Here is a 17500-nt window from a genome sequence, read left to right as displayed (position 1 = left end):
GTTTGAGTGACAGGCAGCCGGCGACAAATTAATCAGCGTCCTGAGGGACAGATGGCTTCAAAATGAACTTTCTCTGCATTTAGCCTCAAAGCAACGTTTTTTTTTCATCTTCACTATGTTAATATACAACAGAAGATTTCCAGTGTTGTAGTTCGGAAACAACAGCTGTAATTAGTCCAGCAGCAGATTGTCTTTGGTTTGAAGAGGAAGACATAAAGGAGGGGAGGGAGGGGAGGGAGGGAGTTAAGAAAGGAAATAGCTAGGGAAGAAGGACATAATAAAGGAAAGGAGACAGTGGAACAAGTTTGGAAAAAAAGGAGGAAATGAAGGAGGCAAGGATGCAGGAGGAAAAGGAGGGGAGAAAAATGGGAGGAAAAGAAAGTGAACGAGTGACAACGGAAAGGATAGGGTGAAGGAGGGGGGGATGAAGGAAGGACAAAAGGAACAAAAGAGAAAGCAAGGAGGTAGAACGAAGGAGGGAAGGAAGGATGGGAGGATGGATGGGAGGATGGATGGGAGGACGGATGGGGGGTGGACTGGGGAATAGCTTCAGTAAGAGAGAGAGAGAGAGTAGATTTCCAGGAGCAGCACAGCAGTCATTTCACATACTGTAACTGTGTGTGTGTTCATGCTAATTAGCTGGCGCTAGATGTGGCTGGGAAAACCCATAGACATGCTAATCAGACAAAGGGCTAACTGGCACTGGTCGGCAAATCATTTGTGTGTGTGTGTGTGTTTATGCAGAAGGAGAGAAACAGATTGAAGGAATAAGGCTGGTGTTATTCAATGTTTCTTATTGTCAACAAAACCTAAACACTGCGTCAGTCCGTCTCTCAATACTGTCTGACTTCCTGTCTGCGGCTCTCAGGACCAAGTATGAGCATTTTAGTCAAACTTCAGCTGCGTCGGCTGGTTTGAATCTAACCCTAACTTGACTGTGTCTTTAAGACTTCTGCAGGGGGGGGTCCTGTTGTTGAAATGAAAACAACATAAGAAATGCTATCAAGGAAATACGCTTTTCCACAAACTGTATCTCCTCTTTCCCACAACAAACTTTATTTAGCCTCATCGAACCTCTCTGCTCTTGAAAGGTGGCGTATAAATAAATGAACTTACTGAACATTTAATGAACCTTTCCACTCTACTTTTAACAGGTACAAACTCAAATAAAGCCCAGATTCAATGCCGGTCTGAGCGTGAGATAGAGGAGTGAGGGCATAAAGATGGGAGCAGATGAAGGATGTGGATGAGATGGAGGGACGGAGGTAGAGACAGATAGAGGGATGGAGGGGAGGAGTGTTTCAGAGAGCACTTATTAAGAAATGGCTCGACTGCTAACGGAGCGTTCAAATGGCGGTACAGCTGAACGCTTCACGGCCCAGCAAACACAAGCTCGGCCGCCCTCTCTCTCTCTCTCTCCATCTCCAGTTGATCTAATTCTCTCTCTCTCTTTCTGATTCATTCATCTCTCTCTCTCCGTGTCCTCCAACTCTCCCCTGTTACATTTTAAATTGTAAAAATCCATTCAATCCATTGGTTTCAATCTGAGAGCGCAGCAGTCTGTGTGTGCGCTCACATTATATAACTGCACATCATGGGTGAGTGTATGTATTTATCTGTGTGTGTGTGGAGTCACTGCTATCATGAGCTCTGTTTGTATCTTCCACTCTGACATCTCACATTCATCCAGACTGTAACTATAATAATGGTTTACTGAATGTGCAGGAATTGGTCATTTAACATCAACGCATTTTAAAATTTGTCATAGTGCAAATGAAATAGTGCATTTGTTAGGGACTATTTTCAGCAGTGGATTAATCCACATTTGGTGCTCTCGTGAGTATTTGGGGCAGCAGGACGGCGTATAATAAACCTTTTGGATGACAATGGAGCTGTGTGGCACACAGGAAGAAGACGACACATTCACTGTTGGTCGGAGTCTGAACATGTTGAATATCGACTTACTTATCCTTTAAATTTTATGATTGTTTCAAGCTATTAAAGTCAGGTGTCTTAAGTGAAGAAATACCTTTCCATATATTTACAAGGTCACACGGCGGCCCTGAAAACAACATCACAGTCACAAAATACCAATCAGTCAGTAATATTCAGTTCACGTCAATATGAATCCAATCACGTATTCTTGCCACCAAACGCAGTGAATTAAAAGACCAAATAAAAAAATCAATTTACCATTAGATTACATTTCTGTAAATATGTCCACAATATGAAACCAGACTTTCTTTTCCTTCATTAAACTAGATTTTAATGACTTACTCAAGTTGTGAAAACTGCTTCAACATCAAGAACTAATTCCTGCTGTCATCTCCATTAAGAGCTCTGATCATGGTGGTCACCTTCTAATTCCACACTTTCACATACCTGCTAGATGTTGGTTGGACTCAGCGAATACTCATCATGTTCACACATAAAAGGCGACAATCCTAATTAGAATCACTCCTTTTTGCCAGTACAATTAATCTCGCCCAGAGAAATTTGTTTTGCAGTGGACGACTCCCAAATTAATGAAATATTCAGATTGATTATTTGTAGTTAATTTCCTTAATTTTCCTCGGCACAACTCTGGACAATTCATTACTCCAAAGTCTGTGAACACATTTAGATTTGACATTAAATTACTCACCATTTTCTGTTTGCTTCACATGTGGCATTTAAGTCCTTCAACTTGAGTTAAAACATGAAAACAATCACACTTTTAGGACTTTACAGGGGTGAGTGGTCTACCAAGTAGTGTATATATTGTGACCTCCTCCCCCTGTTGGCACATACACGGTTTCCATGGTAACTGTATTTCTGTATTTATTGGTGGGCATACTCTTGATACCAAGACAACTTGATGGGTAAAACTCCACATCCCTGCCCACTCCCTCAACTCCCATCCAGTCCAGTCAAGTGTATTGGCAATCGGTGCTGCAGCTCTTTAAAAAGCTCCTTATTTCCCAGTTTATTCTGACATTTTGATTCACGATTAGCTGTAGGAGGAGGGGGGGAAAAATAATTAAAAAATAAAAAACACCCTTTGAGACAAACTCAGGCCGCTTAACTAATTACCAACATATATCACCGCTGGCTCCGACAAGCCAATTACACCTGATTGGAAATACTTTACTTTGTTCAACACATGCTTTTCATGTCAGTTTTAATTCAGTGTCAAAGCTTGCCTTTCTGAATATTAGAGAGGATGATTGACTGCTGGGGGCCTAACAGTGTACACTACATAAGCCAATAATGTCCCATTTGTCTAGTATGGAGGGAAAGCTGGATAAACAGATTAGAAAAGGACATTAGATGTATAACAGGGTTAGTAAGGACATCAGCTCTAATGGGTAAACGTCCTTCACAAGAGTCTCACTATGATTAATATAAAGTGATTCCAACAACTGTGGGATTTCCTGGAAACAGAAAGGCCTGATGGGAAAGAAGGTCACATTAACAAAACAAACAAACAAAAAAGACATATGCTGTCTATCAACAATGGCGTGAGACTCCAGGATGTTTTTATTATCGACAATACTCCTCACTGATACCTTGAACCACCTAAAGAGACCGAAAACCCTCTCAAGGGCTCCTGGAATCCACTAATGCATCCTTTAAATTCACTCAAAATACCAGAACCTCTTCAAAGACCTCTTGAATGACCGCTGACACCCTTCAGAGTTCCCTTGAACTTCGTGTAAGACACGAAACATCCCTGTCAACATCCCTTGACCCTAATGAACAACACCTGGAACTATCGTAGGCAGCACGTGTATAATCAATGTAGAGTTCCTTCAGAGAGCCCTAGAACTCTTTTAAACAACTCTAAAAAACACACCTAACATCCCTGTAAACATCCAAGAGGACTTGGAACTGTCTTAAACACCTCTGTAACCCCTTAAAGATATCTAGAACTCTTTCAACACATCTAATGTAACCTGTAAACAACATAGAGTCTCTTAAAATACAATTGGAGCCATCTTAAAACCTCTAAACCCTTTAAATAAAACCTGCAGGCCCTCAATGATCTCTCTAAAAACACCTAAAATCCCATAAGAATCCTTTTAGCCCCTTGGAAAACAACTAGAACTGGCTTTACAACCCCTGAAACCCTCTGTAAACCTCATTAAACAACACCTGTAATGCCTAAAAGACCCCGAGAACTCTCTAAAAGACACCTAAAGTTCCTGTAATAATGTAGAGTGCATTTAGAGAACCCTTGACTCTCTTAAAACCTCTTAAACTCTCCTCTAAACATTGTAAATGACACCAGCAAGGCTTACGGTAAAGACACCCAGAACTCTCTAAAAGACTCCTACAGTCTGATAATACATCAGGTCACGTTCCAACATCACTATAGCTGAATGAAACAACTTCCTCTGTAAAACATTTAAAACAACCTACAGTCCCAACAAAGGTCCCCGGCTGCACCGGGAAACTGGTTCCGGGTATTTCAGGAACCTGAACAGTCCTGAAGAAGCTCAGGCATCTCCACGACCACTTCCAGACTTGCTTTAAAAAACCCTAAAATGAACCCTGTCTTCTATCTATGACACGGACATTTGCCCAAAGTGACCAGGTACGTTCCCTTCCATTGGGCCAGACACTTTCCTGCAAAACCTTTCAATTCAGCCAATCAGACAGCTGTATTCTGAACAGACAGACAGTTGTAATGGATGATCAAACTGTGGTCCAACTGAACAACAGACAGCTGATCACTGCGGAGGAAAATCAGAACTCAGCTGTGTACAAATCCATGTAGACACTCAGCGAGACAAAAACATGTAATTTCATATGCAAACCCGCAGAGACAAACACAGCCTGATTCAATAAGTGAATGACTCTCACTCTCTCGCTCAGCGTCCCCACGTTCTAGTTAATTGTTACGTCTTTCGGGGGGGGGGGGGCAGAAACAAGCAACTATATTTTCTGTCATTACAACACATTGTTGGACAACAACACTTCCTGGAGCTGTTTTGTGTTTGCCAACAAAATAAAGAAAAAAAGATAGAGGGAAAAACAAGGTGTTCGAGTAATTGTTTCCATGGTGATTATTTTTTCCTCTTTGGTGTGCGAGTGTGTGACAGCATGCAGGACGAGGGTGGGGTGGGGGGGGATGAACGAAACGCCCGGCAGCGACGTCTGCAGCCGAAAGCAATTTCCTCGTCTAAATTTAGTTATGCAAAGCCTATGGGCATCATCAGCATTTGGTAATTAGTTTTATAATTACTGCTGTTTCCCTCTCCCTCTGTCATTCCATTTTTCTTTACACTGCGACTGGGGAATCAAAACATCTCACACTCGCAGCTGGCCAAATTACTCTCCGTTTATTAAGTGCGAGCATGCACTGCGAGCGGTTTGAGCCGGCGGACGGAGCGGCGCCTCCGCTGCAGAGCAGAGCGGGGCTTAGCTGGGGGGGCGACGGCAACACCGCAGGTTTCTACAGCGAGAGAGACCGAAGCAGCGTTTGACAAGTTTATTATGTGGAGACGCAGCAGCTGTCCCGCTCGTCTCCTCTTTGGTTTAAGATGAGATCTGTGGGTAAAAGGCTGAAGTGATTACAACCGGATGGGGGGTCTTTGGGAAGGAAATAATAATTATCTTCCAATGTGTACATGATGTAGTCCAAATAACAGAGGCTCTGCGTCTCATATGCTTTGGTTCAGCCCCACTGTGCTTCAGTTGAGGACAGCAGTCGTGTTGTTGTTATCAGACATCAGCGGGAAGACGATCCTGCTGTTAAATGACGACTAACCTGAATTTAACAGCTGGAGGGAGATCAGGGTGGTTAGCTTACAGACGGAAACATCAGGCTGTTAGCTGGAGAGAGCCTCGTGGTCCGTCAATGCAAATCTGGATCAACTCGCCTCTTCAAACGCTACATACTGTGTGTGTCAGGTGAAAAGCTCAGAAGTTTGATGACGGGCGGCATGGTGGCGCAGTGGTTAAGTGGAAGTGTCCTTGAGCAAGACACTGAACCCTAAGTTGCTGCCGATGGAGGCCGGCACCTTGCATGGCAGCGCGGTCGCCATCGGTGTGCGAATGTGTGAATGAGAGTCCCATATAAGTGAAGACCATTACCATGTCTGTAAGTTAATCGTTCCATACAACATGTGCACGTTCTGAAGCATCACCTTGTAATAAATATTCAAACCCAGGACACCATGAGCTTTACGGCTGCAACATATTCTTAATGTCCTTCTGAACTCAACGTGGGTTTGAACAATGCCTGTTCACACATGGCAACACGGGCAATACTGACCAAAAGGCAAAACGATGGACACGCTGGTGGCTTTAACAGCCAGGGCTGAAGAGGTGACACAGGCGGACGATTGTCTTTTATCTCTTGGGTGTGAGAGGTTTTCAAGACTGACTAGACTAGAAACAAAACATATGTAAGAAACAACGCTGATGTTGTCTCGAGTATACACTGACAACAATAAATAAAGCTTGTGCATGACAACACATACCTCTTTACTTCAAAGTAAATTTAATTTAAATGTTGCACTTAGTTTTTATAGAAAGCAGCTTGGTTCTGAACCTCATGGATTTATCTCTATATTCAATATTTGTGACTAAATCTGCAACAAGCAAGGTTAAATCCAACAACTGTCCACAGATTCTTTCTCTTCATCTTCAATCTTCATTCTTCGTCAACAGAGTCCCACCAACTTCAAACCAGTGAGACAAAACTGTGAAGCCAAGATGGACAAGAAGTCCTCTCAGTGATCAGAAGGAGAGTCAAACATGTGCATCTGTGATGAAGATCATGTGATATGATCAAAAGCTTCATAACAGCCACTTAAGTCAAGTCAAGTTCATTTATACAAATCACAAAGTTGCCTCAAGGCTTTACAGTCTGTACAGCATACGACATCCTCTATCCTCCTCTCGATCTGGACGAGGAAAAACTCAGATCTACTAAACTAAAAACTAAATGGAGCACTCACGTCTTCACAATTCTTTAAGGGATCAAAATGTTTGTTCATGTAAGACAATAAATCTCATATTGATATCTGTATAGAGTCCTGCAGGCATGACTCCTGAAGCCCAGATATGAGTCAGCATTTTTACGTCATCCCTGCAGGACTCTGTTGGCTTCAGAAGTCCAGCATGTCCCGGGCTACAGTAACAGAATCAGTTCAGTGTGGCAGCACTGAATCACAGCCGGACTGCAGGCTGGGTCGGGGGGGGGGGGGGGGGGGGGGTGACGCGAGCGCTGTGTTTATCCGGGTGTCGGGGTCACTGTGTTCCCTCAGTATAATGGAGGAAGCCATTAGCCCAGCCAGCAGGCCGCATCATAAAAACGTCAGCTGGTACAAAGAGACGAGATGGATCATAACGAGACGAGACTCCCGCTGCTCTGCCTCTCTGTCTCTCTGCCTCTCTCTCTCTCAGCCTCACTGATAGCCTCTGTCTCTCTAATTGACTGTCTCGTTTATTTTTCTCTCTTTCTCCCCCGTCTCGTCTTTATCCCTCTCATTTTTCTACTCGGTCTCTCTCCTCTGATGCTCCTCTTTTATTCCCTCTCTCTCTCTCTCAGCACTTACAGTCTCACTAAGCAGGAGGTTGATTTTGTATAAAACGGCAGTCTGGCTGTATGTAATGCTAAGTGGATGGGAACACACACACATTAAAACACACTTTTCAGAGCACGAGGAGTTAACTAACATTGTAAAATGCAGACGATGTTTCACAACAGGATTTCTGACATGCAGCTGTCTCTATCGGCTACAGCAACACGTCGAGGAGGTTCACATGGTGATATCAGACCCACCAATATGACGGAAATGACAAGCGATTTCACTCGACAGTTTTAGACTCTCAGCCCGGATAGCAGAGCATCATTATCCGCTAACCGCTACAATGACTGTGGTGGTCAGCCATCTTGTTTGTAGTCTGATGGGGCAGCAGCAGGAAGAGACTCTGTAAACTGTCCTGGGATGTTTTCTGGACTTCACAGTCGAGGCGGGAGATGATGGCAAAACTACTGGCCGTCATGGACAACACCCCCGAAACAAACTAGTTTCAACCTAGTGATTTAATTAAGAAATGTCTCCCCAAATAAATTATTTAGGAATGTGTTTATTGGTTGCTAGGAAACATCTATAGTACTGTCCAATCAAAAGCAGTCAACAGGAAGCCACTGAAGCATCACCAGCTAGCATCATTTCCAAAAATGACAGTTTAAGAGGCCCAAAAGATCTTTTGTCAATGTAGATATTCATTTGTTTTATTTCTGTCTGCATACATGGAGAAATCTGTGTTTCAGACTTGACTGATGTTATTTACTGGTTTATGTTATCGGCATAATATTTTGTAATTTGAGTACCAAGTTTGTTACTGCTTTCTGCTTCGGGGGGCCAAACTTCCCAACACACATCATTTAATTATTAAGATTAAGACACTTTATCTGATCTTAGAAACTGACTTTTGACTCCAAAAGCTAAAACTAGATGATTAAGTCTGCACACCCTCAACATTTACTTATTATTAATAATCATAAACTGGTTCTTAAAAGGTGACAAAGAAGAAATATTCGCACATTAAAAACCACACGAAATAACCCTGAGCCCACATCTACCCACACACACACACACACACACACGCACACACACACACACACACACACACACACACCATGCTGAATCCCACCTTCTGCCTTATGAGCTCCTGTACTGAGCCATAAATAGGTTTGTGGGTCTTATAAAAAAATGCCATAATTTATATTTTAATAACCGAGAGAGAAGATATTTATACAGAATGTAAAGCAGCAGTATGAATGACACACTCTGTGTGTGTGCGTGTGTGTGTGTGTGTGTGTGCGTGTGTGTGTGTGTGTGTTTGTTTACAACGTGTGTGCTCAATTTTTATTTATGCAGGTATCCGTGTGTGTTCTTAATATGTACATGTGTGTATTTGTGAGAGTAAAGTATGTGTAAAACTTGTGCATGTTTGTTTATAGGAGTGTGTGTGTGTGTGTGTGTGTGTGTGTGTGTGTGTGTGTCTGTGTGTGTGTGTGTGTCTTGATTGTAGACTGGCTCATGAAGTGTGGCATTTTGGTGTCGGCTGCTCTCTGCATGCATAATGAATAGCCAGGTGTCGGAGGGGGTCACACACACACACACACACACACACACACACACACTCCATCACACACACACACATCCATAGACACAACAGACTGTCAGACAGACACACAGAAGCTGAAACACACACACACACGACTGGACACACATACCATATGCACATGTGCAACCACACACACAGCCGTAAATTCACACACTGACACACTTAAATGGTGAGCGGTCAGTTGTATAAAAACACGCACACACACACACACACACACACACACTCACACACACACACACACTCAGGCTGGGTGTCAGGATGCTCCAAAGGTCATGGTTGTTTGTGTGGCGTCCTGCAGCAGATGTGGAGACTCTCTGACAGGAAGTCAAAACCTCCAACACTAAACTGTAGAAGAGCAACTGATGGGTCAATTACTGCAAAGGTCAACGGGGGGGGGGGGGGGGGGGGGGTGGAGGAGAGGAAGGATGGAGGAGGGTGAAGACTAGAGTAAGAGGAGGACAGGAGGGAGAAGGAAAAGGAATGGAAGACGGGGTAGAAGGAGGCAGGGAGAAGGGGAAGAAGATGAAGGGAGGTGGAGGAGGTTAAAAAAGAAAGGGGGGGTTGGGAAGAGGAAAGAAATGGGAGGGAAGCAGTGAGAGAGGGGATGAGACAGACAAAAGGGGGAGCTGAAGAGAGGGAGAGGAGGTCAAACCAGGAGAGAAAGAGAGGGAGGAAGAGAAGGAGGGGGGAGACATGAGGAAGAGAAGGAGGGGGGAGGCATGAGGAGGAAAAGCAGAGGAGCAGGGAGGAGAGGAGAGGATCGACAAAGGAGGAGTACAAACAAAGGGTGAGAGAGCAGAGGAGGAAGAGGAGGAAGAGGAGGGAGGACACACACACACACACACAGTGTGATAATGAATCAACAGACTGGAGGTCAAACAGCTCCAGCTCTGATAGCTGCTCATACAGGGGAGCGCTTCATTTGTTTACCTGCACCTCCCCACGGGACTCTCAGGTTGGAAAGTCACAGGAGCAACAACAACAAACAAACAAACAAACAAATACAAGTTCAATATCATCAGGAAATTATTTTTCCTCATAATGTTTAGTAAGTAACAAGTTCATACTGGCAAAACTAAAAGAAAGAGTTAAACAGAAAAAGATGAAGAGGTGGGGGGAGCATGGGGAGGGAAAGAGACAGAGAGAGAGACAGAGAGAGAGAGACAGAGAGAGAGAGACAGAGAGACAGAGAGAGAGACAGAGAGACAGAGAGAGAGACAGAGAGAGAGACAGAGAGAGAGAGACAGAGAGAGAGACAGACAGAGAGAGAGACAGAGAGAGAGAGAGAGAGAGACAGAGAGAGAGACAGACAGAGAGACAGACAGAGAGAGACAGAGAGTGTGACCTTAGCTGGGAAGAAAGGATGAGAAGAGGAAGAAGAGAGAAGAAGAAGAAGTCATGACAGCAAGAAAACAAATGGAGGAGGGAGAGAAGAAGAGGAAAACACTATAAATGAGGATATTCTCAGTGGGTCAAACAGACACACACACACACACACACACACACACACACACAGCCATCTTCATTACCTGAACCGATGCAGAGCATCTACACAGAGGCCAAAATCAATAACTCTCTGCTGTACTGAACACTCTGCAACACACACACACACACACACACACACAGTAACACACAAAACAATTACAAAGGAAAAAGTCACACAGCCATGGACACACACACACACACACACACACACACACACACACACACACACACACACAGTATTCTGGAGGAGGATATTCATTCATTAGAGTCAGTCAATAGGAGAGAGAAGACAACCTGAACACACACACACACACACACACACACACACACACACACACACACACACACACACACACACACACACTCCAGTGGAGAGAGAGAGTGTGTATCATGTACTGTCCATGTTCTCTGTGTGTGTGTGTGTGTGTGTGTGTGTGTGTACGTGCATTTGATATTCATACATAAGGTGAGACCGGCCTCACCTTGCTGTGTGTGTGTGTGTGTGTGTGTGTGTGTTTTTTGTGCTCCAGACCTTCACACTGAGGACATTTTGGCCTGTCGTCTCTGTTCAGGTTGAATTTAGACTTCATGGACATTAAAACTAAAATAAATACAGGCTTGTGTGTGTGTGTGTGTGTGTGTGTGTGTGTTTGTTGTTTAAAGAAATAAACACTGATTTTTTTGCCCCCCTGGGGGGGCAGCTGTTATGGTAAGTGTGTTAGCATTTACAGTTTTGCCCATTTGATCATCCCATCAGAGGTGTGTTTGTGTCCAGCTGATGGATGTAGGTCCAATACTCGGAGTCCTTTCAGCTCCGCTTTGGTCTCCAACTGCTGAGGACGCCTGCCGGCCAATCAGAGACCAGCGTTTTACATAACAACTGCATATTTTTGTAAATATGTGTTAAAACTGACTCGGCGTGATTCTCTGACAGGATGTAGGACTGTGTTACAGGAACATTTCCAACACACACGCATGCTGCAAGCTCCGAAACCATCCACCACACACACACACACACACACACACACACACACACACACACACACACACACTAACTAATTTGGTGTATACATTTCTGTTCTGTTCATTAAAATGCATGTGCCTCTTCAAAGCACTGACGACAATGATGCCATCTGCTGTTGTGTGGCGAGGGTATGTGCCTACACACACACACACACACACACACACACACACACACACACACACACAGACATCATTGGACCTCCACAAGCACACAAACATTTACTTTTACTCACACATTCCCACATTCTGAACTACAATCTTGTTCACGCTACAGCTCTGCATACAGGTTGTCGTTCTTACACACACACACACACACACACACACACACTGAAACACACTAAAACACACATTCGCCACCAGAAATTTGAGGCAATTTGCTTTCATCTTTGGGTCATTCCTACAAGCCCAAACGTCCCTTTTAAAAGCGAACGCTCCTCTTCTCCTCTAAGTGCGTCGCACAAAGGGCCCATTTCAAAGGCAAATTCCACTTAGATTCACAAGTGCTGTGTATACTCTGGTACTCCAGGCAGAAATTCATCAAAGCTTAATGTTCCCTTCACAGAAAATCACTTAGCGCTGAAGCTAGCCGCCTGTGTGTGTGTGTGTGTGTGTGTTTCCACGTTGTTTGATAGCACTTTGAAGGTCCAGACAGTCACCGCAGCGCTGCTCTCCGTCGCTCCCATACTCTTCTGTTTGTGTGTTCAGATTCATTAGAATAAAAAGGTTTGTTCGAAGATACAAAGACAAGATTATATGGAAGCTAAATAAGAGACTCAAGCTGTTGTCATGGTTTAGTTCACAATGAGAGTAAAGGAAAAGGAAAAGCCCACTGGAGGTCATTTAGGTCAGAAATCAACTTTTTCAAATTATTTAAAATTTTGACAAAATGAAAAGAAGTCATCAAGACACAACCACGCACGTTTAAAATGATTCAACTTCACGATACGTTCGGACTTCTCCTGAAGTTGTGTGTCTCCATGAATGCACAGAAACAAGAGGACGACAAAACTGCAGGAAAATAAATGAATCAGCTGGAGCTCCTCATTTGAACACATGAACATGGACTTCACTCCAGCAGTCAAATTTGCTAAATGTGTTCAATCCAAGCTGAGCAGAGCGACGTCTCTCAGAGGAGAGTATCCAGTGTGAACTGACTGAACCAGCGTTTTGGACAAATCAGTGAACTTTCAGGGATCAGATGATGCCTTCGCTGGCCGTCTCGCAAAGCTCCTGAAACTCGCTCATCTGTTAAATCTATTAGATATGAGGTGAAACGCGTCAGCAAACGAGAGACATAGTCTTTGGCTGATGCAGCTAGAGTTAACCCCTGTTTGGACTGAAGTCTGTCCTGTGTCCCGTTTTCATTACTTGACTTTTCTTGGCACAAATGGAGGAAAAGCCAAAAAGGACAAACACCACCCAACATAAAGGCTTCTTGGAAGAAACTAAATCATTCAAAAGGTTCCCTGTTGGACTTGAAATTGTTTGGCTATGATATCAAACTGTTAATTTGAACCTTTCTTGTTCAGGGACAGAAAACCACACAGAGGGATCATTGCTCTAAAGAGTCTTTCTGTTGTTTTTCTGCTGAACAAACCAAAAACACTCTTTCCTGGAACCACACAGAGCCTCGTACAACAGTCTAAAGACAAACCCCGTCCTCCAGCCATGTCCATGTCCATCCTACCTTTAACAGAGGTGTTGGGCGGCGGCCCCTCCATGCGCAGGTTCCACGGCGGGTCCCCCTGGTTGGCGAAGTCCCTCATCTTCAGGTAGCTGATGGTGAGCCGGATGATGGAGGCCTTGTCCAGCTGGCTGGTGATGGCGCCCGGCAGCGGCAGCATCTTGGCCAGTTCATAAAACTCAAAGTTCTCCTTTCCCCGCCGCGATCTCGCTGCGTCCCGTGACTTCTCCTTCCTCAGAGCCTGCAGCCTGGACGGAGGGCAAAGAACAGCACAAGGTAAGCAATCTGATTACAAAGACTTGATGTGCAGGATGTGACTCACAGTAGACTTGTTGCTGCATGAGACAGAACTTCATGTGTCTCAGTGGAGCAGAAAACCTTAATGCAGCATCAACTGCAGCCCATAAACATTGCATCATGCAGAAATGCAGGCTGAAACAAACTGAACTCTAATAAATGAGAGAGGCTCGCGAAGCTGAACGTTCAAGCACACCTGTTTGCTCTCTAATTAAAACATTTAGAAAGTTTCAGTCTCAAACATTGTGCTCAGACAAATGAAAACCTGAGCGTCTACAATTCATCACCAGCCATTTAATATCTACTTATTATCTTTTTACGTCCACGACACACGGCTGCGATCTCCTGGGAGAGGGATCCCTCTTGGGGAGTTTATCCCAGCTGAGGCTTTAAGGACGGAGGGTGTCGCATGCTGTACAGATTGTTAAGCCTCTTGAGACAAATTTGTGATTTGAGATATTGGGTCATACAAGTGAAATTAAACTTGTTGCTAATTTTAACAGTTTTCTTGTGACTCCACGCTTTGGAAAAGACTTCTGACACCAGGAGACGACAATTTGTAAATATGAAAATATGCAAATCCAGCTGATGACTTCAAGTGATTTTCTTTCAGATCGATATAAAGAACTGATCACTGAGGGGGGAACCAGCAGACCCCTACCTCCCTGGTCCCTCCTTTACTGTATTACTTCATACTAAAACTACACTACAGAGTAGCTGACAATCTGTCTCTCCTCTCCTTTATTCCATTACGTCCTCTTTTCCTCCATCCTCTCCATCACTTTCCACTCTATTACTTTACATCAAAGAGCTGCTCTGTTTATTCTCTCTGTCTCTCTCTCTCTCTCTCTCTCTCTCTCTCTTTCACCCTTCAACAACAACAGTGACGACCATACTTTCCTGCGGCCTCTCATCATCATTGGACGCCGTTATGAATTAACTCTGCAATAAATCAGCTGCTAAAAACCTCTGTGGGCTTCCTGCCGGCCACACACACACACACACACACACACACACACACACACACACACACACACACACACACACACACACACATAAAGACAGGTGATTAATTTTTGCCGAAGCAAAAAAAAAAAAAAAAGAGAGAAAAAAGTGTTAGAGGGATAAAAGGGGGAGAGGGAGGTGTAAGGAGGAGGAGAGGGATGAGATGGAGGGACAGCGGACAAACACTTCAGAGGAGGAGGAGTTGTTTAGGGGCTAGAGATGAAAAATGGCTGTCATCTGGCGAAGAATATCATTTTCATACTGTGTGTCGTTTATTTATCAGGAAGAAGCGACACTAAATGGGGAGGAGAGGAACTCACTGTACTTTGGGAAATATGAACATGTTTTTCTTTTTGTCAATTGTTGCCAAAAAAGCAGCCGTTCAAGAGCGCTTTGATTTAAATCAGGATCTATCCCATCGTTTCTAACACGTTCAACGGCAGCTTTCAGTACTTCGGTGCTCGATGCTCATTTCGGTGGGTTTCGATACCCAACAGGTCATCAGTCGGTCGGGGGGGAACACTTTCAAAAGAATGCACATTTATTCATAACGACGTAAATAAGCCAACTGAACATTTTTCACCTAAAAACACACACATTCACAGTAGTTATTCACACACAGGTGTGTGTGTGTGTGTGTGTGTGTGTGTGTCTGTGTGTGTGTGTGTGTGAAGCCTGCAGTGATGGCTGCTGGGAGAGCGAGGAGCCGCCAGGCAGATGGAATTTATTTGTTCCACAAACTTGGAAAGCATTATGTTGATGGACGACAAATATGTCTTCATGTCTGTCTGCTCTGTGTGTGTGTGTGTGTGTGTGTGTGTGTGTGTGTGTGTGTGTGTGTGTGTGTGTGTGTGTGTGTGTGTGTGTGTGTGTGTGGATATGAGACTGTGTGTCAGCGGACAAGGAGGTGTGTTTGACCTTGACTCAAACAGACATATTTATCATGTACCGGCTGAGTAGGTAAATGCAACACTTGTTGTGATCGGTGTGTGTGTGTGTGTGTGTGTGTGTGTGTGTGTGTGTGTGTGTGTGTGTGTGTGTGTGTGTGTGTGTGTGTGCGTGTCGGTGTTTGGGTCTTATAAACATGAAATGAAACCGTGTCGTAAAGTTCAGCCGGGTGACTTGATGGTGTTTTAAAGAGCTTGTCACGGCAGGCGATGTGTGTGTGTGTGTGTGTGTGTGTGTGTGTGTGTGTGTGTGTGTGTGTGTGTGCGCGTGTGTGTGTGTGTCATGTCGTAAAGTTCAGCGAGGTGGGTCGATGGCTTTTTAAAGAGCTTGTCAGCTGAAAGGAAGAGATATGTGTGTTTCTGTATGTGTGTGTGTGTGACTATTTTAAGAGCGTGCAGGCAGAGAGCATGCTGGGAAGGTCACTGGGTGGTCGAGGTTTAACTTCCAGGTCAATTGGAGGTCAAACTGGCCATCAGTCATGTGACAGGACGGCCCGTCATCAGGCAGATTTACCGCCTGAGCTCCTCAAACGCCGACTGGCTGTTTGGAAATATCTGATTCACATAAAAACGTCCTTTATTCTATTTAGTTTGGTGGAGCTGCTTTTATTGATCTAGACTTTTGAAAGAAAACCCGTTCATCAATACACTTTACCTACAAGACACAACACCTGCAGAACAACTGCCACACTGTGCTAGCACCTGCTAACATCCTGACCTGTGATGTAAGAACGCCAGGTTTCTATCCACTCAAAGAAATAAACAGTGAGCAGTCTTTACTTCAGTATTCAGGGGGGGGGGGCTTCAAGTGGACAGGTATGAACACCTTCGCTATTAGATCAGTCAAACAACACAAAGTACGAACTAGTTCACTTGAACCATAGTGAGGCTTTAACCAGAACTGAGGCCTCAGGCAGTTTCACTTCACTGCTAGTTGAGGAACATGAGGAGAAAACAGTTTGAAAGTCGAGAAACTTTCAAAGAAACCTAAATGTATTCACTGATATTCAACTTTATAAACGTACAGACGATACAGTCAGAAACAAACCTCCGATAGTCACACAACAAGCATCGCTCTTCAGTCTTTACAGCTACACTTGACATCAGAGGTGTGCAGCAAATAGGCAGCTTATAACTGAGAATTGAATTGTTTTTTTAATTTTCATTTGGACTTCGAACAGCCAATAGTCGACCTCTAACTCAGCTCTGCTGATTTTTATGTGTGACTTTGCTTTCAGAGAGCTTTCACTCACACAAACTTACATTTGGAGGCAGCAGAAGATTGACTGAAATGCTCGATTTACATTTCACTGTGTGGTGACATTCCTCAGAGACCAAAGCACATTTATTTCATTCCCGCCTCATTCTGTTTGAACAGAACTCAATTTTGGTTCAATTTATATTTGGGAATAAACTCTCTGCTTAATTTTTTTCTGTTCTGTCCAGATATCAGAGTATCTGTTTACATGATCAGCTCATCCGTCCACAGAGGCCAAACTGAGAGGGAGAATATTTAAAAAAGAAAACCCACGCAGGAACGTCTCCGCTGAGATAAAGAGAAACACGGCGAGCAATATGAAGAGAGAGATGAAGGCGGGAGATAAAACCCAGAGGAACGCTGCACGGTAGCCGACGGGGAAATCTGGGGGGGTTTGAGGTCCTGACCGCTGATAGCCATCACACACACACACACACACACACACACACAACTTTACAATCTGTGGAGTTTGAGGCCCTTAACAACTGATAGAAATCTCTCTCTCTGCGCACACACTCACACACACACAGTTTAAACTTAAACAAAGCCTGCACAGATTTGAATCTGGGGAAGATTCAGATATAAAATGTGTGTTAGTGAGAAAAAGAGGAAGATATATGAAGATATTAAATAATGTGAAGAGAGAGAGACACTGTGAAACTGTGAGTGTAG

The 17500-nt window shown here is 44.0% G+C and overlaps 1 protein-coding gene across 1 annotated transcript in view; it reads right to left on the bottom strand.

The window, feature by feature from the left end:
- Positions 1 to 17500, bottom strand: part of LOC139297582 (neuronal PAS domain-containing protein 3) — a 244485-nt gene that overhangs the window by 128560 nt on the left and 98425 nt on the right. Inside the window, exon 3 of the mRNA XM_070920323.1 lies at positions 13325 to 13569. Coding sequence (XP_070776424.1) covers positions 13325 to 13569 — 245 coding nt within the window. The remainder of the gene's footprint in view (positions 1 to 13324; positions 13570 to 17500) is intronic.

Source organism: Enoplosus armatus, chromosome 15 (genome assembly GCF_043641665.1).
Source record: "Enoplosus armatus isolate fEnoArm2 chromosome 15, fEnoArm2.hap1, whole genome shotgun sequence".
NCBI lineage: Eukaryota > Metazoa > Chordata > Actinopteri > Centrarchiformes > Enoplosidae > Enoplosus > Enoplosus armatus.
This window is presented reverse-complemented; position numbering and strand designations above follow the sequence as displayed.